This window comes from Haliaeetus albicilla, chromosome 3 (assembly GCF_947461875.1).
Source record: "Haliaeetus albicilla chromosome 3, bHalAlb1.1, whole genome shotgun sequence".
Taxonomy (NCBI): domain Eukaryota; kingdom Metazoa; phylum Chordata; class Aves; order Accipitriformes; family Accipitridae; genus Haliaeetus; species Haliaeetus albicilla.
In genome coordinates, this window is record NC_091485.1 from 6,523,534 (window position 1) to 6,550,925 (window position 27,392).

General features: G+C 36.7%; 1 protein-coding gene across 1 annotated transcript in view; it reads right to left on the reverse strand.

Annotated features, from left to right (window-relative positions):
- The window catches only part of LPCAT1 (lysophosphatidylcholine acyltransferase 1), a 64,132-nt gene that overhangs the window by 19,721 nt on the left and 17,019 nt on the right, over positions 1-27,392 (reverse strand). The window contains exons 4-9 of the mRNA XM_069778758.1: positions 25,304-25,416; positions 23,813-23,873; positions 21,209-21,267; positions 15,912-15,946; positions 13,254-13,308; positions 9,594-9,676 (exon numbers count right to left, since the gene is read on the reverse strand). Of these exons, the coding sequence (XP_069634859.1) occupies positions 9,594-9,676; positions 13,254-13,308; positions 15,912-15,946; positions 21,209-21,267; positions 23,813-23,873; positions 25,304-25,416 (406 nt within the window). The remainder of the gene's footprint in view (positions 1-9,593; positions 9,677-13,253; positions 13,309-15,911; positions 15,947-21,208; positions 21,268-23,812; positions 23,874-25,303; positions 25,417-27,392) is intronic.

The following is a 27,392-nucleotide window of genomic DNA, read 5'->3' on the forward strand; positions in this document are numbered from 1 at the left end:
TCCTTGTGACACCATATTTCATCCCATAGACTTATGGTTAATGTAGTAATAAATGTTGTGTAAAATCCAGATGAAGAACTCCCCCACGCTGAGGGCATTTAAATCTATTTCCAAGTTCCACCTGACTTAGAGATCAGGTATTACAGGTCTTGTCAATACTTGTATTAGATGGTATTTAATACAGTGTAGTATTATACAATACAAAATCAATTTTCCTTGGAAGAAGAAAAAGGGGTGGAGGAAAGAAGGAGAGCCTATCCTGCCAGTTTAGATTACTGCCTGTTCCCTTCTTCTGTACTGCATGCGCACTAGATCATCCTTATAAACTTCCCCGTCAACTGTAGTGAAATAGCTGAACTCCTAGAGCAGCAAGGACACACTATAAAGCACTACTATCCAGAGCAGCTTATATAAAAGAATGTGGTAATAACCAAAGATCTTGTCCAGCTAGGCACATTACACCAAATTTCAAGAGATCTTCAGGCAACAGTAGGTATAGCACACAACAGAAATACAGGAACTTATGGGCAATCAGCTGAAGCGTAGCGCAACTATACAGTAAAGGGGAAGCTAGTTAAAAATAAGTTAAACTGAAAGGGTAAAGCATTCATTTGTGGTACAAAACAACACACCATATTAGGGAATCAGGAGAAGTGACAAGACACTTATTAAATAAGATTCTGAAAGGACAAAAAAAAATCCAGTATGACTCAGCAACTGATTAAAGGTGGCAATTAGAACAAAAAGACTGGTTTTTTTTAAAAAAAAAAAACCAACCCATTCTCTCAGGGAAAAGAGAGAAGACAGACAAGTTAAAACATAACCATAAGGTGGCAAGCCAAAGCAAGAAGCAGTAACTTGTTAAAACTAAAAGCTAGCAGCTTTTCAAACACATCAAAAGAAAGATGACTAAGATCAGGCCACTCAGCCTGGGGGGAGGATAGAAGCCTGACTGACTGCCATCCCAGAGCCAATGCCAGATATAAATAACTTCTCCTAAATAATGGTCCCCAAACATGCTGAAGGAGCCTAGCCAGAGAGGAATTAAAAAAAACAACCACCAACCAAACCCAAACGTGTGATACAGAACAAATTCCAAACAAAAGTAGGCATCATCTCAGATTCAGCCAAACCATAAGGGGAAAATAAAACCTGCATCTTTTTATAGCTGCGTGCACCCCTTACAGAAGGAGCGGAATTTGGGCCAGACTTACAGTGCTATTAGTACAGGAAAAATTCCCACTACAATTAATGCCTGCAGGTATGCGCAGTGTCAACACAAACACAAAACAGGATTGAGAAGGGTAAAAGCATCTTCTCTTGCTCACCTGTTGGCAATTTTCCAGCCTCTGAACTTCCAAAAAAAGCAAAATGAACTGAAACAGTGTGTTTGTATATACATCCAGACTTTCGGAATTACAAATATGAGAAGTAAAGAAGGGGAAGAAACAACTTTTGCTTACAGTGACGTTCAGTCATAGGATCAAACAAGGCCAGATAAATTAGAGTTCAAGGGGCTCTTGAGTTCAGAAAGTAAATCACAAGCTCTGTAGACCTAGCAGTTTAACACAAAAGGACCTCGATTTCAGCTCAGAATTATGAAAAAACTGAGGCTGGGGAACATATAAAGCTCATTATTTGTGCTAAGACTTGTGAATTTTTCAGTTTCTTAGAATACTACAATACTGGCATACTAGAGTTCACTGTAAAGCCTGGGTACAGCTGCAACTGACAGGATTTTCTACAGAACCAGTTACCAAACTATCCCAACTCATCTCCAGGGCAATCTTCCTCTACTTCATTTCAACTGTTAGGGGAAAAAAAAAAAAAGATCATTTCAATTTGAGATGCAAATTGCAAGTGCAACCCAATGTTTTTAGTAAACCAGGAATATAACAGCTTGTCCCATATCTTCATTTGGATGCATTTTTTTCCCCTCTTTTCTTCATGCTACCTCTGCTTTCACAGTCAGTTAACCTGAGCCTGGCCTTTTTACTGTTCAGCACTTTTACATGGCCAGATGTGCATGTTTGGCTTGACATACCTTGAAACTTTCTCCCTCCCTCCCACCTCTGAAATACTGGCTATTTACCTTTCATGATACCACATTACATGAAATTCCAAAATCAGCAAGTCACTTCAAAAAAACCAAACCAAAACAAATCCCAAAACAAAACCAAACAAAAATCCAAAAGCCTTCTTGCAAACCCAAACTGCTACATGCAACAGTTGTACTTGCTATGTTCTGACTTCTCACACCAAACAGCTCCCTATGTCTAACACTTGTGCAGTCATACTATAAAAATAAATTATCAACTTTCTCATCTTCTGCATACCAATCCACTATACATACAAAATTCTGAACATAAACCAGACTGTGACTGCTATAATATTATGGAAAGTGAGAGAAAATAGTACAGGCAATATTGTGACACTCTGAATCTATGCTTTAACAAAAACATTTTCAAAATGTTTTACACAGTTAATAAGCAGAACTGTGAACTAATCTAGAAAAATATTCCACAGGCTACTCAATAAAACCACTTTAAATTGGCTGTAATCCTTATAGGGTGCTGAAGACATTAAAAGGATAGCAAATTTGGTGTTTTACTTCACTATCAGATGTTTAGGAAAAAGACATACAAAACATGGTAGTCTTCTGTGTAGGAACTTCCTGAACCAGAGACTATTTGTACCACTGTGGCTTAGAATCACTGATGGAACAAATTTTTTACAGTATATGTCAGCTCCGATGGATTCATTTTATGCATCTGGTAGTGAAAGCCACAATTTTGTACATGTTTTAAAGAGTATTTAATTTTACTTTTAGCTGATCTACTGTTGAGTGCTTTCTATCTCTTCTGCTACAGAGAGTAACAGGACTTGCCTTACTACACATTTCCAGAACACTCATGACTTTACTGACCTTCAAAACAACTCTCCACTTTTTTTCCCCCTCTTTTTCTTTTTCGTTCTTTCCCAAGCTGAAGAGGTTTCACCTATTTAGTCTTGGAAGGCCAGGGTAGATAGCCCCTTTTCTCTCCTTGGACTACTCCTACTTTGTGACCTTCTATAAGCAAATGAAAGGCCAGTCATAGGAGTCTGGAGGTCACATCAAGAATATAGTATCTCATGATGGTTTAATTTTTAGACAAAAAAAGAAACTGCTAACAGTTGAACTTATCCCTTGTGTTAAGAAAATAGGTCCTGTAATTGTCAGTCTGGATAAGATCTTGTAGGCTTGTACATCACAAATCTTCAAGGGGTGAAAAATGAAGCGGATTCTCTTTGTGTTATCAGCATTCAAAAAATCTAGTTCAAACCAAACTGTTGCAAAATTTTACTTAACTTTAAAATATTATCTCTTCCTTGAGAAAATAAACTTAGCAAGAAGCTGTGCAGAGTTAACCGTGTTCAGCAACTATATTTGCCTCATAGCCACACTTGCAGCATTCACAGAAATAAAAGAGTGCATGATGTAGTTATCTCCATTTTTGTATATGGCTTGAAACCTAAACAAATGGATGCTTGTTAACTCCAGCACTTCAGTAATTCCACTCACACTAATCCTCATGCCTTTGATGGTACAAAAATGACAAAAAGAAGTCTTGAATTTCAAAGTTGAGTGCTGAGCATCCAAGCAGTGCTTCTGCAGAGTCACATATAAAACTTAAGACAGCACAGGCACAGAGCACAGCAGTTTTTCCAAAGTTAGATTTAACTGGCCACTGAAAAATACAACAAATAGCCACAAGATAGACCAGTAAGCTACTGCAAATCCACATCCTCAAAGCTGTTCTTCAGCAACTAGCATTACCATATCACATACAGTGGCAGACATCACATTCTGATGCTGTCAAAGCCTTCAAGAAAAATAATAAAAATCTCATTTTGACTATGTAGAAGATACAAAAGGTGAAATGGACACAGAAGGCTATCTGTAATATCTTTGGCCTTCACCAGCATGCTAGAAAAAAAGGATTCATTTCTCAAAAGCAAAACCATAATTCTCATATGTCAAGCTGATAAGAGTTACTGCTTTAACAGCATGACATGCTCCGACAAGGGGAAAGTGATCCTGGCAAGCACTTGACAGAGAAAACATAAGGAAGACAGATGTTTTCAAGTTCCATGTCTAACATTCTGCACATCAATTGATTTGAGCACCTACTGTAAATAAAAAAACCCCATGCCTTAAAGTGTTTGTGTAATTGGAGAAGAAAAACAAAGTTATTGGAAAAATGCAAACCAGACGATGACATTTTGGTATTTCTACAGGAAGTCTGCCTTTCTGGGCTCACCACAAAAGAAACTTCAAAACCCCTGGCTAGTGTCATGTCTGTAGTTATAATGCTGAGTTCTAACACCAGAAGGATCAGAAAAATGAAATGCTCAAATCAGGGATGCTGACAGAACTTCAGTTCTGAGGTGCTTAAGTTTTGAAAAAACAAGAGGGAAAGGTGTCCAGTTTCCATCAGGTCTCGGTCTAAACATCTGCCATATACATAAAAAAATTAACAAAGCTGCAATGTTTTAACTCGCATTTGTTTTCAAATTGTACCATCTAGCCCATATTATTCTTTATTTTGAAGATAGTCTCTGTAAGAGAAACTAACAAACTAAAGCAAAACAAATTGCGTTTATATGTTAGTAAGTGTCCAACAGGTCTCTGTATAATTATCTAAGCAGCCTCCATCTATAATTACGGGCAAGGTTACTTACACAAAAAAAGCCTGGAGTGCAGATTTTCACAATTAGCTGCCTGCACTACCATGGGTTTATTTGTGTACAAAATGAACAGAGCTAGGTACATGCAACTAACTAGAAGCTGAGCTACTGATGTACTCCTTTTAAATATATTTGAGCCCTAATGGATAGTAAGAAAACTAACAAATTTTGTATTGGAAAGTGGGAGTGGAAGAGTTACCTACTTTTTCTTTAAAGCAGTATTTCTATACTCTTAACAGTACTTTGATTATTTTACAACTATCAGATGTCTTCCAGAATAAAAGTGCTAATGAAAATTAGGTGTTGAAGAATCAATTCAGCAGGCAAAAGGCTACAATCCCACAATGAAGACAGACAACTAATATTTTATTTTTTTTTAGGGAAATACAAACCCACCACAAAACAAATGAATTTTAAATGGGTATCAGTAAATTAGAAACTATGATGCATAAGAACAATATGGAAAGATAAAGACAGAGAAAAAGTTGCAACTGATGCAGCTAAGAAGCATAAGACTGTTTTTAAAGCATAAGAAAAAAACCACTGTAAACGGTGACATAACCTATTGCTAACTGAAGATAGTAAAATTGCCAAGAGGCAAAAAAAAGATGTCACATGCAATAAATACTTTAACTCAAGAAACAATTAAGATGACATATCTTATGAATAACATGAAGTACTTTCAAATGCTTTAACAGCGGTAAAGATGTTTCATTTATCACTGAGACATTTTTTAAAAATAAATACTTATGATGGCAAGGTCAGATGATTTGTTCCTGATAATTCTAGAAGAGCTAGCGTTGAAGCCTCAAGTCTACACACCAATGATTTTACAACACTACTGTAGTTCCTGTAAATCATGACTTAATGCTTTGAAAATACTTTTTTAAAAAGCAAAAATAAAAATGTAACAATGTAGGCCAGAAAACTTGACACAATTAGAAGATATATAGAAGAAAAAAGTACTGAAATTAATAAATTAACAGATCAAAATAATCCATGTTTACTACCATCAATGTAAGGTGATAACAGCTCACACATGAAGACCAAAATGATGATTTTGCAATTTTAAGTAATATTTTAAAAAGTGAGCCAATATAATGTGTATCTACATGGCATGACTTACTAGCATGGTGGTTTCAGAACTGTATTAGAACAATAAAAAACATATGAAGTGAATTAAACTTAAGATATCACCAAATCTTATTTATTTTAAAGTGAGAACCTGCATGGATTGTTGCCATATTTAAAAGCACTCAACTTTTTCAGTTATTTAAAGTGACTCTAAACACACTTCCTTACAGCATGTTGTGGATGAGATGGACATTGATGAAACAGAGTAGAAGTCAGAGCAAGACCAGAAAGACCAAAGACGACAGACTCACTCAGGAAGATAGGTTATATGAGAAAATCAAATCCAAAGCATATTGACAGGGAATAAGTAGGGGTCCATACTTTAAACAGTAGATTAATCTAATTTGCACATACCTTTTGTGCACAATAAGAAAATGATCCCAGGGAAGACAAGCATGGAGTAACTATTCAGCAGCAGTGGCTATCCTGCATGAGTTCTGATTACACAGATAATCCCCCAAACAGAAGAAACAGTGAGCTGAGTGGCTGTAACAAGACTGCACATGATCTAGTTTTTGGCCCAATGCTACTGAGTAAATATCTGTCAATGAGAAAAAAAGGTTGAAGATCACAGGCATTAAAACCTGGTAATTGCATAGGTGAGATTAAGAAAGCCTTTTAGAAAGAAATTTTGGGGTTTTATAGATGCTGTAAAGCAATCAACCACTAAGGCTTGGATCTTGCTCATCCTCTTGATGAGGATTGCAACACAAGATAAGACTGCATGTTAGCATTGCAGGAAGCAAATATCCACAGGTGCAACTGAAAGGTCTGTAGAAGTTGCGAGCCTTAAATTCATTTTCTACCACAGCACTATCCTTTAAAAAACAGAAATATATTACCTGGATTCTTGTGGAATTTGGTGACAGATCAGTGCACAAATACTGAAAAACACCATCAATCAAGAAAAGATCAGCTCATGTTACATTTGAATTAATTAAAACATAAACTAGGTTTAGTTTAGAAAAAAAAAGTCTGTGAGATGAGGTCCTGAAAAGCAGCAGAAAAGGGTGCCTGCAGAGCAGAACAGTAATCTGCCCTGAGTAACTTCTCGTCACAATGTTCACATCAATGAGATGATCATCCCCAACATGGTCCAGGAAAAACAAACCAGTGTATTCATACTCAAATGGATGCTATATGGCAGCAGAAAAGATGAATGATACAAATGGTTGGTTAACACCTGAATGCATCTTCAAAAGTATACAATCCTTGTTATCCCAGATGAGAAGGAATACCATGAAGATGTGTAGAGCGCTACAACAGTTAAAAGACAGCATTTCCTTTGTTATTGGTATGGCTGCCTGAGGGAACCTGAAGCATAGGAGAACAGTCAGGCTTGAAGTCCCTGGCCTAAAGCAGAGTGCCAAAAGGCCAGGCTCACTTTCGGTTTCACTTTTGGGGCAAGTAAATTAATCTGTCATGCAAGAAACTAATGTCCTAAGGAAGCAAACATCTGTGAATGACAGCAACTCCTTTGTCAAATATTCAGTTTATATATAAGTGAACAGGAACTATCTAGAGACTCCCATCACTCGCATCTGTGGCTGCCCACAGAAAATCTAAACAAGTAAGGCTAAACCAAAAATTCTCCACAGAGTCAGCGAGTAGAAGCAGCATAAGAAGCAGACATGCTGTCGAGTGCTTTCTTCAACACTTAACAGAAGCTGTTCACAAGACAAGAGTATGATAAAGGCAAACAGATTTCAGGAGTGGAAATCATATCTATTGTTGCACTCAGCAAGTTCTATCAATCCCCCTTGAAATCAGGGGCAAGAGAGAAGGTTTTGCTGCAACACTGGTTTTAGACTTACAAATGCATTATTAGCTGGGACTGCCACCTCTGCGGCTATAAAATATCCAGTAGCATTAGACTCTTCTTCCAGAAAAATACAGCAGGGATGAAGGGGAAAGCAGACATCTAAACAGATACTGAATTGACCTCTTGACATCAAAATGGTACACTGTCACCAATTCAATCTTCAAGAAAAAGAAACAAATCCAGATGAAGCAGTAATACTGTCCTTTATTCAGCAACGCAGGGTGCAATGCTAGCACCAAATAGCTGCAACTGCTAGAGCTCCAAAATAGACTGGCAGCATCTGAGTTGGTATCTCCTACACCAAAAGCCACATGAGCTAATTGGGAGAGTCTGGAGAACTGCCAGGAGAAGTAAGCATCTGGAAGTGGTCAGAAGTAAATAAATTTTGGCTATGTTGATGTTATTTTAACTGGTCTACAGTAATCCGTGGTATCCAGGAGTCAGCATTCTGGTTTAGTCCCATCTGCATTTTAACTTCAGAACTTCGATATCCAAACACATTTATTTTCCTTTCACATCAACACAGCATCTGCAGCCTTTTCTTCATCTCAAAGCAAGCCATATTTGCTGTCCCCATTCTGACAGTGTTCCCTTTAGACCTGCATCCCAATTCTGTTACCCCAAATGCCTAATTCTTCAGAGGTAGGAGGAAGAAACAAAAAGGAAAAGGAAAATCATTGCTCTCCTTCTAAGCAAACATAGAAGGGAAGGCTTTCAACATGCAAATTGTTGTAAACTTCTGTAGTCTTTCAAAATTTCTCCTTATACCACACAATCCCTGTCATCTGATTGGAGTTCAGATTTAAAGTTTCATAATAGAGCCTTCTTCTACCCAAAGTCTGAGGGCAACACTTTTTCTGTAGTGCCAGCTGACTGTCTTAAATTAACTACAAAAGTCTTTGAGGCCACTGCAACTCTAAGACAGGTTGATTCAAACAGATCCTTTATTTTTCTTTTGTGAGAACTGTCCTTTCATACAACAGATCAACTATTGATCTATTGTTGTATTACAGGCCCAACATCCTTAAGGAAACTCACAGAGCTGGGTTCTCCTTACAAACCAGAGAAGAATTACCAGTTTTTGTCTACAAACTGGCCTTTGGTTGAAACTGGTAACTTAGAAACAGAAGAGAAGTTACAGAAAGGAAATTAAGATTTCACAAGTTCTTTCAAAATTAGGAGTAGAAAGGTTCATAAATCCTTCAAGAGTTATTAATGATCATATACCTGAGGGTTCTCTGTAAATACTGAAAAGAAAATCTACTGACAAATGGAAGACTTACTGAAAGGACAAAAAATGAACGAACAAGAGAGGTTAATAAAAAATAGAACAAAAGACAATGAAGGTCTGTGTATTCATTGTTGGCCTTATTATACACTATAGACAAGTGTTGTAAGCATCCTCACATTAACATTCAACTTCAATTAGTTTGCATTGTATCAGTGCCCTATTTCCAACAGAAGCAGCTTTCCTGTGCTTTACTATTTGAAATAACCACAGGCTAACAATGAAGATAGGAAACTATTCTTAACCTCATTTAAAAAGTCATTGCTTAAAATGCAACCTCAATATCACAAAATTCAGTTACATTAACTTTCATAAAATTCAACTATACCTTTTACCCCAGAAGACTAAATATCCACAGCAGCAAGCAGAACTGGCTTGTTATATGAAGACATGTTAAAGAAGAACCAAACCCACCAACTCCTACAGTTCCTGCTGTATTTGTGGCTCCCTGGCCTCCTCAGAGAGGAAGGCAACTGCTACATAAGAAGTTTTGTATACACTACTGCAGACTACAAGCTTCTTTGCAAGCAGGCAACTACACTGACTTGATTTCATGACATTTTCTTGATCCTAAAATTAAAATCACACATGTATTTTTATTCCATATTAAAACATACTTACTCTGCCATTACACGTCTGACATTATTGGCATATAACACTGGATTTTTTCTTTCTTCTTCTGAAGGAATATACACAGGCAGAAACTGCATACAGAGAACTGAATTATACCAAGAATATTTAACATTTTAAACAACCTCGATTATAGCACTATGGTGAAAAATGAATACAGTTTGTTGCTACTTACAAAATAATATTAACAGAAGGACTACTAAAAAAACCTAAAAATGGAACTCTTAAATGCTTAAGGATGCATCATACTTCTAGAAATTTACATAACAGTGACTCTGCTCATTTCTTACCTCATGGAACCCAAGTAGAGCTTTACCTTCCTTTCATAAGCGAGACCAGGAATTTTTAAATTATTTAAAAGTATTAGCATTTTCTTGCACAAACTTTTCTCTTACATTCTGTATTGTTCACCTCTTTGCAGACAACCAAGAAAAGCACCTGCTACCTGCTCTATAGCTTAAATATCAAGAATTCAGATTCTCAGGACATCAGGTATTTACTGTTCCCCCTGCACATTTTGAATCATATATGACTGCTTAATGTACACATTAGAAGTGTTTTTATCTTTTGCTGTCGGATGTTTTGAAAAATTTCTCCTTCAAATTGGACACTGGATATTAATACTCAGTTGAAAGAAAAATTCTAAATAAATGCAGATGGCCACAGAACCACAGAACAGTTGAGGTTGGAAAGGGAAAATTAAACCACAACTGCCAGAGATCTGCAACAGAAAAGGCAGCTTTCAAAATGGGAAGGCCTATATTAATAGACCTTCTAGCTTTTAGCTATGTTTTTAAGTGTTCATTGAAATATGCAAGTCCCAAGATCATGGCCAGTCTTGCCTATAAAAACCCTCAAACATCCCATTTCTGCCGAGTAACTAACTTCTCAGAGAGAAGGAACAAGAAAGGATCACTCCAATTCCCACCCCTGTTCAGTCCCAGACAGACAATTCCCCTAGTAATGCAACGTAATGAAATAAATTATGCACCAAGTGTGCAAAATGTTTGTAATCCTGTGGAAAGCTTCTGAAGTAGAAACCAAATGTGTAATAAGCTTAGTTATATTTCATATAATTACCTATCAGTAATACAAAATGGGAATTATGACCCAGAAATTTCACACTGGTCTTTAGAAAAGAAAATAAGAATTGGGGAATAAATATAAATTTTATCATTTAAGCAAATATTTCTCAGTAACTATGAAGTTAGCTATATTTTCAGAAAAGAATAATGGTATGATCAGCAGTACCCAAAATGCTGCCATTATTTGTCTGTTTCTTAGAAGTATTCAGTGATGGACAAATCTTTAGTTTATTTTGGGTTTTGCTACAGCTTTCCCTATATGCACCACTGCAATTGAAAACTTATGCCTCCTGTCTTCTAGGTTTACAAGCAGGTGGCACCAGCCTGATGTGATGTACTATACAAAAGGACAAGACTGTGAAGCTCACAGAGACAGAAAGATTGTTCCTTTGAGCTCCAAGCCCAATTCTGTTTCTTTTACTTTGAGTTGCAAATTGCTATCAGGACAACTTGGAATATGAGGTGATTGCAGACGTGTTCTACATGTCTGCACCTAACTGGACAGAAACAGCATTATCATTTCAGCACCACTAACAAAACTAAGAGAACTCTCAGCTGCTGCAGGCTGATGGATGTATGAACGCTGAAGCTGACAGGCCAGCAAAACAAACTGACACGAGCCAAAACAAACTACATGTGCAGGTGATCACATACCCTTTCTTCACAAGATTGCTTGCATGTCAGTTTCAAGTACAGAATGGATGGGCAGGCCAATATTTATAGTAACCCATTATAAAATCTACACAGATGCTTGCTTTCAATATACATGCTGGATGACACATAGAGTATGCCAGAACATACATTATATAGAGAAGCCCAGACTAACAATCTTTGGATCCTGATTGCTGGCTGTTAGACCTTACAAGCTATCATTTAATCAGAATCATATTGAAATTTTGTTGCTTTGCTGTACATCTCCCTGAGTTATTGGGTCTTCAGCAGTAATTCTGGTATCAAGGCTGGTTGGTATTAGCCAGTATCCCTGTGCTGATGGAACAGAGCAGGAATAAAAGCCAACAAAATCTGAAAACCAAGGGAAAAACATGACTTTGAACACAGAACAACTCATTTTTTTCTCTATGTTCCTAAATCTGCAGCACTTCCTTACAAAACCAGATTCGACAAGTAGCTCTCAAGTACTCTGCCTCATACTTGCGAGCAGCCTTGCAAACAGCTCTGCTCTTCTATCCTCTGCCAGCTCCTGCTTTAGTACAGAGTATTTCAGAAAGTCACTTGCTTTTTTTTTTTTTAAAGACGACCAAAGATCATAACTTGTCCTTGTGCAAGTTCTGTATGTGCTACAGAAACTCAGCATCTGCTAGCAGCTGCTACCTCAAAAATCACGAAAACTCAGCAGTGTTCACTTCTGTGTGAAAGAACCCATTTTACTTGCTGAGGGCAGAAAACCATGTTCCTGAGACAGACTAAAAATCCTGCCAATTAGCTGGTTTGTCGTGTATCTACATGAGGCAATCACTCCTTGTCCTTCTACCAAAACCAGGCCACTGTTTTGGAATAAGATTTTTTTTCTTTTTTTCTTTTTTTTTTTTTTTTTTACTATTAATAGCTGCAAACACGCAACTAAAGTGATAACACAAACCACGAATTTCTACAATAGATAGAACTGCTCAGTGGCTGGTATTTTGTGCATTCATTATTTTTGTGAAGGATTTATAGCATAAGTAAACACAGAGCATAGCAATGCTAAATACCATGATTAGCACGTTATATGTTACAATAGTAACACGTACATGTATGTAAATATGTAATAGTTCCTACTAATTTACCCTGCCATCAGTAAGAGATAAGTAGCTACCTCATTATTAAAAAGGTAAGCAAAAGAACCACACAACATCTGTCAAATATCCTCTATAACACCTTTAAAACACCATACTTCTCCACAAAGATGTAATTACTCTCTGGAAAATGCACGAGAATAGCAATTTAAAAGGAAAGGTTTTAATTGTTTTCACATTTTCACTACGATAGTCTTCAGCCTTAGGATCACATAGTGTTTCCCTCAAAACAAAGTTAAGAATATACATAAACTTAAATTTTCTTTTTGTTTTCCAATTTCACATTCTGAACAGTGCAGCCTAATAAAAAAATTAGCCAGACATATTAAATAACCTATCTGGCCTATAAGAAACCACTTAAAATGATTTTTCTCTAGAAGTGAGTCCTTAGGTTTGTACATCAGCATTCACACACTTGGATATCTAACATACACAGTTGGTATACTAGCTGGAATAGCAATCAGGTGATTAAAAGACAAGAAATTTGTTCACAAAAGACTCTTTAAACAGAGTCAGAAATCTATCTACTCAATTTAAATGAGTAAGAAAGTAAAGTCTTAAGCCAAGTGGAAAACTTTATTTTGTTACTCCATTTTTAGGCTACATTTTCAGATACAGAAGCCATTTGTCTAAAACATAAGTGGTATTTTAACCTATTTTTACAGAGTGTGTTAACATATGAAGTTGGAATACAAACTTTTACTTCAGAATTACGTACAATATTATGTATTCTGATACTGCTCAGAATACACTGGAGTTTTTTTACTTACCTCAATTTCCACAGAATTGTGAAACTGACACAAAGTAAGCCATAGAATTTCTAACCTGAAAGGGAAAAGAAAAAAAAAAAAAAAGGGAAAAGGATAAGGGAAAAAATTTACATGTAGTGAAACAGTAGTACAATATGCTCCGAAGTCTTCAAGTAACATTCCTACTTGTAGGTATGATCATATTCAGATAAAAAATTAACAGAAAAGGTCTTTGTGAGTAATTCTATACATTACATTCTGTAAGGTGGAACAAAAGCAATTTACACTGAAGTTGCATCTTAAAAGATACCCAAAAGCAGGGAGACAAGCAGTAATATGATATACAGGTACTAATACATACAGTAAGATATGATGTACACATAGTGTGGAAAGAATGTCTGTTTCAAGAAAATGCTGTATTCAGCATAGAGCTGGCAAGATTAACTATAATCACTGCGATATTATTATTAACTTGGTTTGGAATCAAAGTTCATTATACTTCAGAAGTCTGTAATAGTACATGTGTTTTAGTAGCCTAAGACACAAGATACTGGAATAAACTTGATCTTAGAAAGCAGGAAGATTCAAATCCAGGAAAGGATTTAGTAAACCCAAAATAGGGAGCAGAGTCAGTAGCCACATTTTATACAGTATCTAGGTAGTTTCAGCAATCAATCACTGTGAAGTGAAGGCTGGTCAAAATCCTCTTAGGCAGATAAAGTGCAGTTCCTAGAAGCAACACCCTGCTCGTTTTGCTATACACTCATTCAGGGCTGCAACACAGTTTTTTTCCCTTCTTTCCTACTGAACTTTGAACACATTAAAGCAAAGAAAAGGAGCAAGAACAACAGGGGAACTTGTGATTTGAAGTTCATGTCACTGACAGGAAATATGAAAGTCTGGTTTCTAGGTCCTTGTAATTTATTAGAGATTTTTAATGCTCTTGGACAAGTAAACTTTTCTCTCTGTCAACTCTCTGTAATCCTCAAAGATTAAACCTTAAATTATAAATATCAACATAAAAAACTGATAGAACCTGTATCTAACTCAAGCCTGATGTAGAAAAAATTTAAGTTGTATGCTATAGTCAATCTTTATTTTCAAGGTAGAATCTGTTGATCTGCTCTGAATACTGTCAAAATAGTAAAAACATTACTGTAAGTAACTACTGTAAGTGGAAGTGCATAGTTTCCATGTGACAAGTTTTCAATCCATTTTATAGGCTACAACAACTTTGAACAAACAGAATACTCTTGGATACATCAGCATTTCCAGATTAAGTTTTGGCTAACACTATGACAGAAGAGAGACATTTGCTGAGAAAGTGAAGACTGTATCAGTCTTAACAGTATTTTCTGCTAAGACATCAGAAATACATTTTAGGTCACTCAGGAGAATTAATCCTAATTAAGTAAGGCTGTAATTTAAACTGACCCAGTGAATCTGCATAACATCACGTGCTGCCTCAGATTCTGATTCAGCTTTAATTTATTTTCACTTTATTAAGCAGTGGTCAGCACTTCCAAGTAAGGGTTTTGTACACATTGAAGTGATCTGAGGCAACACACCTACAAGTTCCTTCCCTCTTCTTCCTCCTGTGTGTTCTTGACTCCTCAGGTAGGAGACTAAGCTGGAAGTAAGCTACTCACCTTTCTCCCCTCTGGCTGAGTTAATGTGCTAGATGAACTACAGTGCAAATGCAAGGGAAGAGGTAGGAACTCACAAGGAGAGAAAAGAAATCCCTGCATACAGTAAATGCTGCAGTACCTACTTACTTTAGACACTATCATGGATTCATCCACTTCCAACATGATGATTTCACTAAAAGCTGAACCTTTGAAAGTGATCAATGATTTCCTCAAGTCTCTAGATCTAGACATGTCCTTAATTAGACCTGCTTCCCAGTCCATTTGAAGGTGCAAAATTAATTCACAAAACTCTAAATTACTTGAATCTTGGCTAATCCCAATGGTTTCCTTGTTACTACTAAAATACAGCATCTCAGGTGGGACATTCAAAACAACAGTTCCCAAGAAGGGTAATGGCAAGCCATTAACCATAGAAACCAACTCCCTGTTACGTAGGGTTCAAAATTTATTGTTTTGATCTTCATCGAAACACTTTAGAACTAGTCCAACCCCAACATGAAAATAATGCTAAAAAAATACTTTTCTTTTTAAACAAGCCAGAACTGCTTCATTTAGTATTTTACATAAATTTACTAAGGAACCTCTAGAAAAACATTTCGGGCTAAAAAAAACCCCAAAAAACCAAACAAACCTCAAAGTTGCATTCAGGCAAGATAATGGAAACAGTATCTCCAAATTCCGAGTTGACTGTTTCCATGGGACTAGACCAATTTCAAACAATAGCCATACAGATTTTATACAGAAACACACCAAATCAATGCACTTGGCTTAAAAAAAAAAGTTTGAAATAAAAACCTAAAATCCATTCTGCAAACCACCAAAATCATAGCAGCAGAATTATACTGTTTATACCTGAATTCCTCTGAGTATTATCATAACTAAGTAATAATAGATAAAAGACAAATTAATCCCAGAGAATAAGCCAATAACCAGCAATTACTACTTGACTATATATGCCTATAAGTCATGTAAATAAAAACTGATGAAGGAAAGCAATCATGGTATAAGCAATTAAACATAAACCACTTACGCTCCTGGCCCTTGCCACGTCCACGTGATTGTATCCTAAGAAAAGAAGCATGACAGTTGCAGTTAATTACTGTACTTTAAACTTTTGTTACATTATAGTTAGTATAACTGATGACATACGACTAAAAGGTTTTCACGGAACTTCAGTGCCTTCTTTGCAAAAGTTCTTAGCCCCAACAGGAACCAGCCTACCTTTTAGGTAGCTAGGAAATGCCCAGTAACCCAGCTCTTAAACACAGAATATCTATATTCATAAAACAGTTAAAAATCCAGGGTTTCTTCAAATGCTGCTAGCCTTGGAAAAGAAAATTCTTTATTGTGAGCTGAAGTTCTCTGATATGCATAGTCCATGTGTATTTTCCTAACCCATCCTGCCTGACAGGGTGTCCCCCTACACTTTACACAGACCTCACAGCAACAGATATGAACACTCTATAACACTTCTGAAGTGTTTGGGACCTGTGGAGATGACTGAAGTCTGCTTAACTGCCATGAAGCAGTAGGACAAGTAAGACCTTAAGTCGGACCTCAAAACAGTATTTTTCCAGTTCCCTGTACTCACAGACAGCATACAGCCACCTGCCTGATCCAAGAATCAAAAGGCACATAAGACACCTAAACCCACGAATTTACTCTCAGGCAAGACCAGCAGAACTTTTAGATGGCTGCAACGAGCAGTGTGTAAAACACTAAGAGAGGACAAATAGCAGTGAAAAAAGTGAACAAGATCCAGCCAGCAAAAAAAGAATGGAGACCTGGAAAGAAGTATATAACTGGTGACAAGGAGGAACATGAGAGTAAAGGTCATCACATTTTTAACTGTAAGACTAAGAAACACCGTAGGAAAAAAATTGCAATTCTTGGAGATGAAATTTAAGCATAGAAGTAAGTATCCAAAAACCTGAAAATGAGTTCCAAGCTACTGTTCTGAACAACCGGGGAAAAAACGTACAAGTCATTAATGGAAAGACAAGAGGACTTGGTAAATTCAGGTTTCTAAAAGACAAGATCAGAAAGATATGTCTATCAACCTACTGAAAGTGTTCCAAGTTCAGTTCTATGCTACCATCCAAACCATTTTAGAGAGTTTAGGTGATCACATGTGCCATGATCTCGAAAAATCAAGTCAAACTCATGTTTTAATTACCATTTAGAGCAAAAGGCTGTCACAAGTTAAAATGAGAGCAAGCAACACATCCATAAAAGGTGAAAAATGTGACTAATATGATAGATCGACAGCTTGGGATAAGGTCAATTTATCATGAAGGGCTACTAAAAATTTAAATCCTGACTTTCAACAATTATTTTAAATCAAACAAAATATGATAAAGAATGATTCTATCTCTAGCAATCAACATACATGCATGAAAATAGACTTTTCCGCGTAATGATCTTGTAGAACTTTAATGTCTGTAGTTTTACTGTTAAACTGGTTTTGGCAATTTTGATGTCTCTGATAATACTCCACGTAAACATGTTATGGGGTTTGTTTTTTCCACAAGGAACTTTCATTTATAAACCCTGACCATTGCAATGTAGATAGCTGATAATGTCTCTAATCAGAAACTACCATACAGAACAACAACACAGCACTACACATATCCAACTCAGCTCTCTAAATTACAACAGTGCAGAAAGAGACAAAGAAAAGCAAGCTCTATAAAGGTACCTTGCCTGGGCAATGGATCACTGCACAGCAAATAGGTATTTTCAGAATCCAGCCATTGTGCTGGCTAGCTGGCATGACAAACTCAAATAAGCCACGTATCTATCAACAATCCTGCGAGAAATTCCTAATATGAATGTCACAGCAGACATGCATGCTTTTTCTCATCAAGAACATCAGGATGCAGCAGGGATGACGACTAAGTGCCATGTAGTGGAAAACAGGTTTCTGGTCTGCAAGAGGCAGACCTATTTTGCAGGAGACTCCTGCCAGCATATCCAATATTTTAATGATAAAAATCAGCAAGCAGAAGAGAGGAAGTGGTATTTTCTATACCTAGTTTAGATACCTTCTATATTTTATCACAGCTACTGGCTTATGCTTATGGACAGCATTCACTTCGATAGCATTCTGAGTACACTTTGAAACTTTTGTATCTAGATAATGAATCCTTTGAATTGTGTGGAAGTAGATCTTCCATACAATTTGTATTTGACACAAGAAGATACTGAGAATCATGCCAAGCTTCAAACAGCAGATAGGCTGTGTTTTTACATGCTCAGTCAACCCTGACACAACAAAGCTGCACAAGAGATGCTGCCAAACCTCTTATCAAATAGCACAGTTACCTGTGGAAGACACTGGGACATAAAAATATATTTTAAATGGCTCTGTGATATTTAAACAGGTATATAGCCTTTCGTAATCACCAGCACTCTGACAGAAGGAAATGCTTTACACTAAAATTCTTCGTGTGTACAAGTGAATTGCAAAAAGGATTGCTGCAGAACCTATGGACGGAGACAGAGCATTTATTTTAATTAAAATGTAGGTAATAGCTGTCAAGCATCCAATAGGGAAAATACTACCAAACTAGATAAACAGAAGCAAATTTTGAATTTCAGGTCTAAACAATACTTTAAACCTTAACAATTTCTTTCTGCTCATGCATCAAGGGGAGCAACATACTAACATACTACTCCTAAAGAAACATTGATACAGGACTAGAGGCATCATCTACTGCAAACAATCCCAAGCCCAAAGAAGAAAGGTATTCAGAGGGCAACCCTGACTAGAAAGAGTTCTTCATGGCAACCAGAACTAGATTTATTTGCTAGAAAAGAACTGAATTTATCATCATCACTTTTGCCACTTTTCAGTCCACTGCCAAACAGTAGTACTTTACCTAGTTCTTGAACAGAGTACAAAGAAAGAAACATGTAAGAGTGCACATACCTACTACACTCACCCCAGGCTCTGATCTCAAAAAGCCTCCCAGAACAGTCAGCTGCACTCAAGTCCAAGACTGTTTGCATCTGTACTGTGGAACTCAGAGCTCTGAAGGTAGATCAGAGCAGGCAGTTCAAGCTAAAAGCAGTGGGGTGACTGCACACAGTGCATATCTGGAATTCACAGGCTAAGCGAAGATCTTAAGAAATTACTTTCTAAACCTAAAATTATAATATCCAGCAGTCAAACAAGACAACAAACAGAAAGCCAGAGACAATTAAAGTTTGCTAGAAATGCTGCCTTAGTGTATGAAAAACAATGTTCTCTCCCGACTCTTGCTTGCTACCTAACTCTTAACTGCATCCTAACCAAAATAAATCTCACCTTCATGTATCACATCATACTCCTCCTCCTTCCTTCTCCTCATTCTAACTTTGCTGCAACTCTTCTGCAGCCCCCAAGATAATCTAAAAATCAAATACTAATAGCAATTATCATCCCCCCATTAATGCTTAGTGGAAGTAGACCTTAGGAGGTTAAATGACTCAGTAAGGCACTGAAAACTAACTGTTTTACAGCAATTAAAAGTAGTAGGAAAAAGTAAAGTTTCATACACAGATTCAGGCGAAGTCCAATGGATATCTATATAAATATTTACAGTTTCTTTTACAACATTTTGCAGTAATATAAAAAAATTATGAAAATTTTCATTAAAATTTACATTGATTTACTTCACTGCAAAAAGCTCACAATTTCCGTTAATAGAGTATTAGGGACATTTAATATTAGTTGACAAACATCGCATATTATGTACTACAGGCAATAAGGACATTTCAGGATGAAGATGAATTTTTTAACATTTGCAAATTAATGTTTGATAGCTTTATATTGTTATAAATAAGTTTAATATTAACCAAAAGTAACAAGGTATATTAAGTATGACATAAGGCATGTGCATATTTGCAATTTAAACTGGTAGTGCAATAAAGGTTTAAAAATATTTTTAGAAAAGAATCTTTCTTCCTGAAAATAAAACAATTATGTAATGAAAAGTTCCAGGCAACCTGCTACAATGCACTTAATACTATGAGAGCGTAACAGACTGCTAGACTTGTCACAGCATCCGCAAGGATAATTTTGGGGTTTGTTACTGCAAACTAGTTGACTGCCATCACACCTTGTCTCAGTCAAGAGCAAATGGTGTTCTATGTGTATTAACTTTGCTTAGGTTATTTTCTTTTTTAATCAAGCGTATGTTTTGTATCAACCTGCAAACTGACAGAAAGAACAATGGATGGAAACACTTTAAAACATAAGCACTTGGGTACCAAGAAGAAATGAACTCCTTAGATCAAGGGGTTGTTAAAGGGTTAGTCAAAGAGAGACTACATGAGATCTTCTGATGTGACATGCATCAGCAAAGAGGCAAGGCAGTCCTTATTTTACTTCTGACACTCCTCCCACACTCCCCTAAATAACTTATATTTTAGAAGGAGACAGACTGGACCTGAAAATAGCCTAACAGTGCTCAAAAAGAAACTTCAAGTATAAAAGCTGGCAAAGTTCACTAGGAAGCATCTTCTATTTAACTGAGGAATGTAGACAGACAGGATTCTGGCTGCAGTACAATAGGAAAGTATCTACATGAGGTAAAATGAATAATAATAATAATATAAAAAAACCCCCACCACCTCTTCTGTGCTTTCCTGTAGGCTTGGTCTGGAAGTAGATGAAGTAAGCTTTATCTTCATTTGTTTCCCTATATCTTTACAAGCATTTGTAATGATTGTTTAATTTAGATATTGTAAATAAACACTACAATTTGCACATATAATTTACATGAATCTGATTTATATTGAAGGACTACTCCAAATTAGCTAGTGTCTAGCATTCCTTAGCCAAGTGCATAGTGAATGTAAACCAGACACTGAGACACCTTATAAAGGTGACGAGGTCCCCCAAACATTATTCTATTATCATTTATCTAGTTGCATTAATTTGTGACTAACAACCCCACAGGCAGGAGGTGCAGAAGCATCTTCCAGCAATAAATTATACTAAAAAAACTCTCCAGCCCACACTGTAGGAACACGGAGCACATGGGAACACAGATCCAAGGCAGAAATTGACATTTGTCTTGTCATTTGTACAGTACTTCCTGTAACAACCTCAGTAACTTTCAGAGCACTGTTTTAAAAGAGTAACCTAATAAAAGCAGAAACATTTAAACTATCTCAGTTAAGACTATTTATATTGCTAGAGGCTTAAGCAACACATACTTAGCCAATAAGCATTTACTAATGCTTGCCAAACTTCAAATCTAATCATGTAACCTAAAAGATTACAGAAGTGCCAATGTATTTAGAGGAAAATGCCCCATACCTACTGCAAGCTGAACTTACCAGTTTGTTTGGATAACGCAAAACAACTGGCTGTACAGGAACTCCAGGAATGAATGCTCCTAGAAGGCACATACAACAAATCATTACTTCATGGTGCAGAAGAAATTTATTGCAGTAAAGAAAAAAATTATACAATTACTGTGCTGATATGCATAAGAATTAATTGATAGAGGAAAAATAAGACCCAAAAGTAGCCTCAAAAGTAATCTAAAGAGCAAGCACTGAAGAATGACAATGTATAACCATCTTTTCAGAAGATAAATAATTACGAATGCTTGCTTGCATTCTCTAAATTATCCTCTACCACTTACATAAATTGTTATGTACACAAGTCAAAGCCCAGTACCAAATTCAGCTTGATAAATGATTAAAAACTATGAGTATGTGCAAGATATTTAAGTCAATATATTCTCTGTGGTCAACAGTATTTTTTGGTGAAGAACTTAAGCTTTCTTATGCAAAAGCAGCTTCCTATTTTTAGCTGAGCAACACCGATTTATAGGAAATTTATCATCTCTGAAGTAACAGAATTAACTTGACTTTTTTCTCCCACCTTAATTCCCCTCAGAAGGGCTTATTTATTTATTCTGTAGCTATGGAAAAATCTAATAGAAACTATTGAACTAAAGCTGTTGCATGGAAGTATCACTTCATTTCATATGAGAATTATAGTTCTGGTAAATAAGTAGCACAAGATCCATAAATGTCATTTGCTAATCATTTTCCTGGTTTCTAGCACAAAGATTGGGTAGGCATGATAACTATCTTGCTCAAGATTTCTCTAAACATCTTTTTCTCGTGAAAACAATAAAGACAGTCTTCACTCAAACTATGTTTTTTATAGCAATTTACTAAGTTCTGCCTACTATTTCAATTAAAATTAAGAACTGACCGATGGAAGTATACTGTATTCTTAGCATTACATTTGCTTTACAGAATACTTGCATAGTTGTAAAAGAAGTAATAGTTACTGGAGTTTACACATCTTTAAATGAAGGTTGTCTGAATGGGATCCTGCAAAGATTTAGTTCTTGGCCCAGTGGTACTTTCTGTTCAGTCTCCAAAACCAAGACCCTAAGCAACTTTTGAAAGAATCCAAAGATGACAAAAATCTGAGTGGTAGATGACAAGACCACCATTTAAACAAAACTAGACTAGCCCTGTATGACTAGCTTGCACGAACACAAAACCAAAAAACTGTGTAGTAAGAGCAAGGAGTGTAGACCACTTGAGTAGAATGGGGAAAGGCACCCTGAAAGCAGTTACTTGAATAGACACCTAAGTAATTTGATATAAGCGAGGAATTTTGAGGCAAAGTATTTCTGGGAGGCTGGACAGATACAGAAGCAGGTTCCAGTAGGAAAAGCGAGACAGTCAAGAGACAGACAGCAGCAGGTACTAGACCAGGAGAGGAAGATAGAGTGGGGATTTGAGGCAGAAAGTATATGGTGCCTAGAATGTCTACGGCAGAGGGACAGCAGGAAATCAGGGGTTTAATGAAGGATTCAGGCTGGTTTTCAAAGCATGGCCAGGATTCAGGTGGAGAGGGAGGGAAAGGAAGAGTAAAGAGTGAAAGAAGTGGATATTCTCCTAACCACCACTCATTCATCTAAAAAGGTAAAGAGCTGAGAGGGGAGGAAGAAAAGCTTTTTGAATGTTTGTTCAGGAGACAATACTGAGATTCCTTCAGCCAAATGAATCAGTGCAAGGAATTACAATGCTGATTCATTGCATGATATTCTAATAGCGATATGCAAGTTGTACGCAATACAAAATATAAGACACACAGTAACACCAGAACACAATGAGCTAGGCAGAAACCTAGAAAGAGTAAAAAAACACATTCACAACTGCCTCACTCACTGCAGCTTCCTCATTCACCATCTCCCTACCTACATCATAAAGGCAAGTTTACATTAAACATTGGTGGTTCACTGCAATATTGGCATTTCTCCTTGTTGTAACTACAGTTTACAGCTGCAACGAAGTCCAGTGTTATACCCTTTAATAATTTGATAAGCTAAAAGAGTGATAGTAACTGAAAAGAGTTTAGAATGTGGATGTTAAAAAAATATTGTAAAAAATGACAGCCTCTGTAACAGTGCTATACTGGCAAGATTCTCATGCCACCTTCACCAGAATGCAACTCAACAGAAGAGTTGGAGAGGAATCAACCACGTACAACACAGCAACAAAGGCTGCAGCAGCCTGAAATAGATACACACTGATACACTATAAAACTTAAGTTATCTAAATGCTGCATGACAGACCCCAAACAGGAAATGGAGGGGGCAAGGAAAAAAAAAAGAAAAAGAAAAAGAAAGACAACCACAAACAAAAACCCAGTAAGAAACATTACTCCTCCAGCTCACATGCATCTCACAAGCCAAGAAAAAAAAACATCTGAATTATCTAAACCGTTTTGCTCAACGGTGGAACTACAATCCTTTTGTAGCATCAGAAAATTTCTATTTTAATTCCATGCTACCGCAATTTTTAACTCAACTTCTGCAACAGCAAGCAAATTACAATGCAAGTGGTATTTCAGAAAATGAAGATACAAGAACATTCTGTAGAGAACAGAGAAATGAGCATCATACCTACCAGGCTTGAATGTAATTAGACAGGATCGGTTTGTGCAAGTGCCCTCTGGGAATATCATTATCTAGTAATAAAAAAAAAATTTACTTTTAAGAACTATTTCAGTGTGGATTTATTTATAAACACATCTTTTCAAAGCTAACATTAACTGATTACAGTAAAAAAGTTTTCAGGGAAAACAGTTCAGAGTAATAAAAAAATAGTGCTCAATAAAGAAGTAAAGTTCTGTCTTAGTAGTAAAAATATTTGTCTTTATCAGTGAATTTGTCTCTTTCTTGGCCTCTGATAATCATTTTATTCAATTTGAACATTGACAGCAATCAGAAACAGTTGTGAGTACAAGAGAATTTTCACAAAAGGTTTTGGTGCTGGTAAAAATATCATATTCTGTTTTGCACCAAAACAAAATTCCTGCTCCCAAGCTACCTGCCTATAGGCTAAGAAAAGGAAGACTGTTATTTTCTTTTTGCATTTATTACTTGGCATGTGCACAGATATCAGAATGACAGAGGCTGAAAATATCTAAACAGAATTCTAACAAGGCAAAAAATACTCAAGTTGAACCACATTCAGAGGAAGAGGTTAGATTGTAAAAAAAAAAAAAAAAGTTTCAGACAGCAAAAAGCCAAAACCTGCTAGATATTCTCTAAATCACTTCAGCTCTGCAACTCAGTTTCTTAATCTGTAAGTAAGAATATTTACTTTTTAAAGTGCTTTGAAATCTGTTGATGAAAGTAATGATGTGAAAGCTATGTATCACCTTTCTGTCACATTGTTTATAACTGTTTATAATGTTTATGTAGTCCAGTACCTGGGTGTAACCACTGTCGTAGTAACAATGTCGCAAAAGCCATACCTTATCTTAATCAAAAAAAATTCACAAGAAGAATGCTTCAAATTTTCAAAATAATCACATGCTTTCAAGAAACTGACACCTTTGGTAGTCATCCCTTTCCTCCCACTACTCTCTTCCAAGGCACATTATAAATAGTCACATTTCAGGTTGAGAAAAAAAAACCCTAAACCACTTTTTAGCAATGTTTTCATCATGTGGTCCAACAGAGGTGTACTCCAGTTATTGGAACATCTGAGTTGCTTGGGCTGTCTTGGCCAGTATCACATCTCCAACAGTGACAGCATGCCAAAATCTTGAGAAGGGCAGGAACACACAATAATTCCCCAGGTATTCTGCTGAGCACCTAATTATTTCCTTCTTAGAGGACTTTCTAAATCTGCTGTGGTCTGTCCATTTGGTATCACTTAATAGAGCTATCTTCCCATGTACTTACCCAGTCTCCCGTTGAAACACACTGCAATGAAAAGCTAGCATTTTGTACAGATAAGATAATCTTACATTCTATCTTCTAGAAAGGCAGGGGGGAATCCCACCCTCCACAAACCATCTAAAGAATTCCACAAGGAAAAAAGTAAACTGCATATCGGAAGCCTGGAAATGCCAAATACCATCTGTCACACAGTAGTAGTATACAGTACCTGTGGCCATTTACCATCAGACTGAGCACGCCTCTTAATCTCTTCAACAGTTTTCCTGCGAGAATCCTGGTCTGACCGAGATACAAATACTGGCCGGATGTATTTGATTAGAGCTGAAGATGAGGGAAAACAAAAAGAAGCAAAGCAGCCTTTATTTCCCCTTTGTTTGAAAAAGATTCCCCCCCAGTCCTCTGGACAAAAATTTTGGTACAAGTACATGACTACTTTACTATATTACGCTGCAAACTTAAATACTCAGCTGAATTATTGCAGTTTCATTGAAATATTTTCATGAATTCCTGTGAGGAAAACCATTTTCATGATTTTGGCACTTGGTACTTGTTCAATTTTTAATAGACCAGTACACATACAGATAATTTAAACCATGATTGTACGTGTCATGCATAGTTTTTTGCAACAAAGCAGCTGTGGCTGACTATAGGCCATTTCCTCCCCCCACAAAAATAACAAAATCTATAGCCACCCCCAACCCAGCAAAGTAGCAGGAGTCTCCCTGTGCAAGTGCTTCCAAAAGACATCCTGTGGGTCAAACTGCCACTGCCTTTACAGGTTTTGTCTTCTATGACAGCTCAGCTTCACTGAAGGTACACCATCAAAGATATTTCATACATGGATTATGTTATTTTTTCTGGGGAATCAGCATCATCAAAAGAAAAAGCATGCTTATTTTCTAAGCTGTCACCTGTTCTCATACTAGATGAATCAGATCTCAGGTATCTTCTTCCTGGCTCAGTGGAAGCCAGGAAGCCTTATACTTATACATAGCCAGACACAAAATGAGCATGAGCAAGTATCAGAAATCAATCCACAATATCCCCTCCATGCATGTCTGTCAAAAGAACACCCAAGGCCCACTTACAAAATAAGTAGCATATACAACTCTTTCGCAGTGTCAAAAAGCACTACAAAAGAAGCATCTTCAAATATACTACTTCATGTTTTTATTCAAGCAGGTTGTCTTCAAATACCTTTTTATCATTTTTGTAACTTGCAATCTTATTCGAAGGTTCAAGAGTCACTAAATCATTAGCTATTCTATTTGCCTAAAATACAAATATAAATCACAGTTTTCACATTTCTAACCACTGTGAGACGAGTTCGCCAACACTAGTTGTATAATCTTCTTTTGTCAAGGATAGACTTGCTGCATTAATGGATCAGCCAGTGCTTAAAGTGTGAAGAAAAAAAACAGTGAAGGAATTACAGTCCTGTACTCAGCAAAAGCTACTGGTTCTGGTGTTACCCCACTGGCAGTTTTGCCAGCAACTCACCAAAATCCTTCTATGGTTCTGTGAAACTAAATCTGTCACACCTCACACAGCAAGTTCCCAAATATTCAGCCAGCCTCTGAAATACTGCTTTTGTTCCACAAGTTGTGGAAGCTTAGGACACAGTGTATCAGAGAAAAGTTACCATACTCTTGCACTTTTTCCTACATGCCTGCTATTAGACAGTATCCATAGAACAGTGCTTGCTAGGGGAGCAAAGATCATAGTGGGCCAGCTGGGGTTACTGCTGTGGGAAGGTTAAAAAAAACAAACAAAAAAATCCCCAAACAAACCACAAAACAATGATACATAAAAACAAACAAACAAAAAACAGAACAAGCAATAAAATTGCAAAGGAAACCATACTTGGTTTCATAACTCTGTTTTGCTTCTCAGTGATGCTAGTCCTGAGTTTCCCCCTACTGCTGCAAATTGCTATTCCATAGCAAAAACATCATTATCAAGTAAAAGAAAGCAAAAAAGACTTAAATATCCTCAGCCTTCACCCCGAAGCTTCTTTTACATTAGGCCCAAATGATGGAATTCAGGTTACTTCAGGCCAAGGAATGAACAAGTTAATTTCAGAGCTCCGAGGCTCTTATCTGGGGATATGCTGCAAGCAGGGTCGTCTTTGCAACACATGAAATTAAGCAAGCAGATAGATTTTACTTAGGGCAGTCTGATAGAAACATCAGACTATAGACAAGCTACCAATTTTGAATCTCTAACCACCAATGTAATCTCTATCTGAAAACCGGACAGGCAAGCAGTGTTAACCTGGGTTACTGTTACCACCTTCC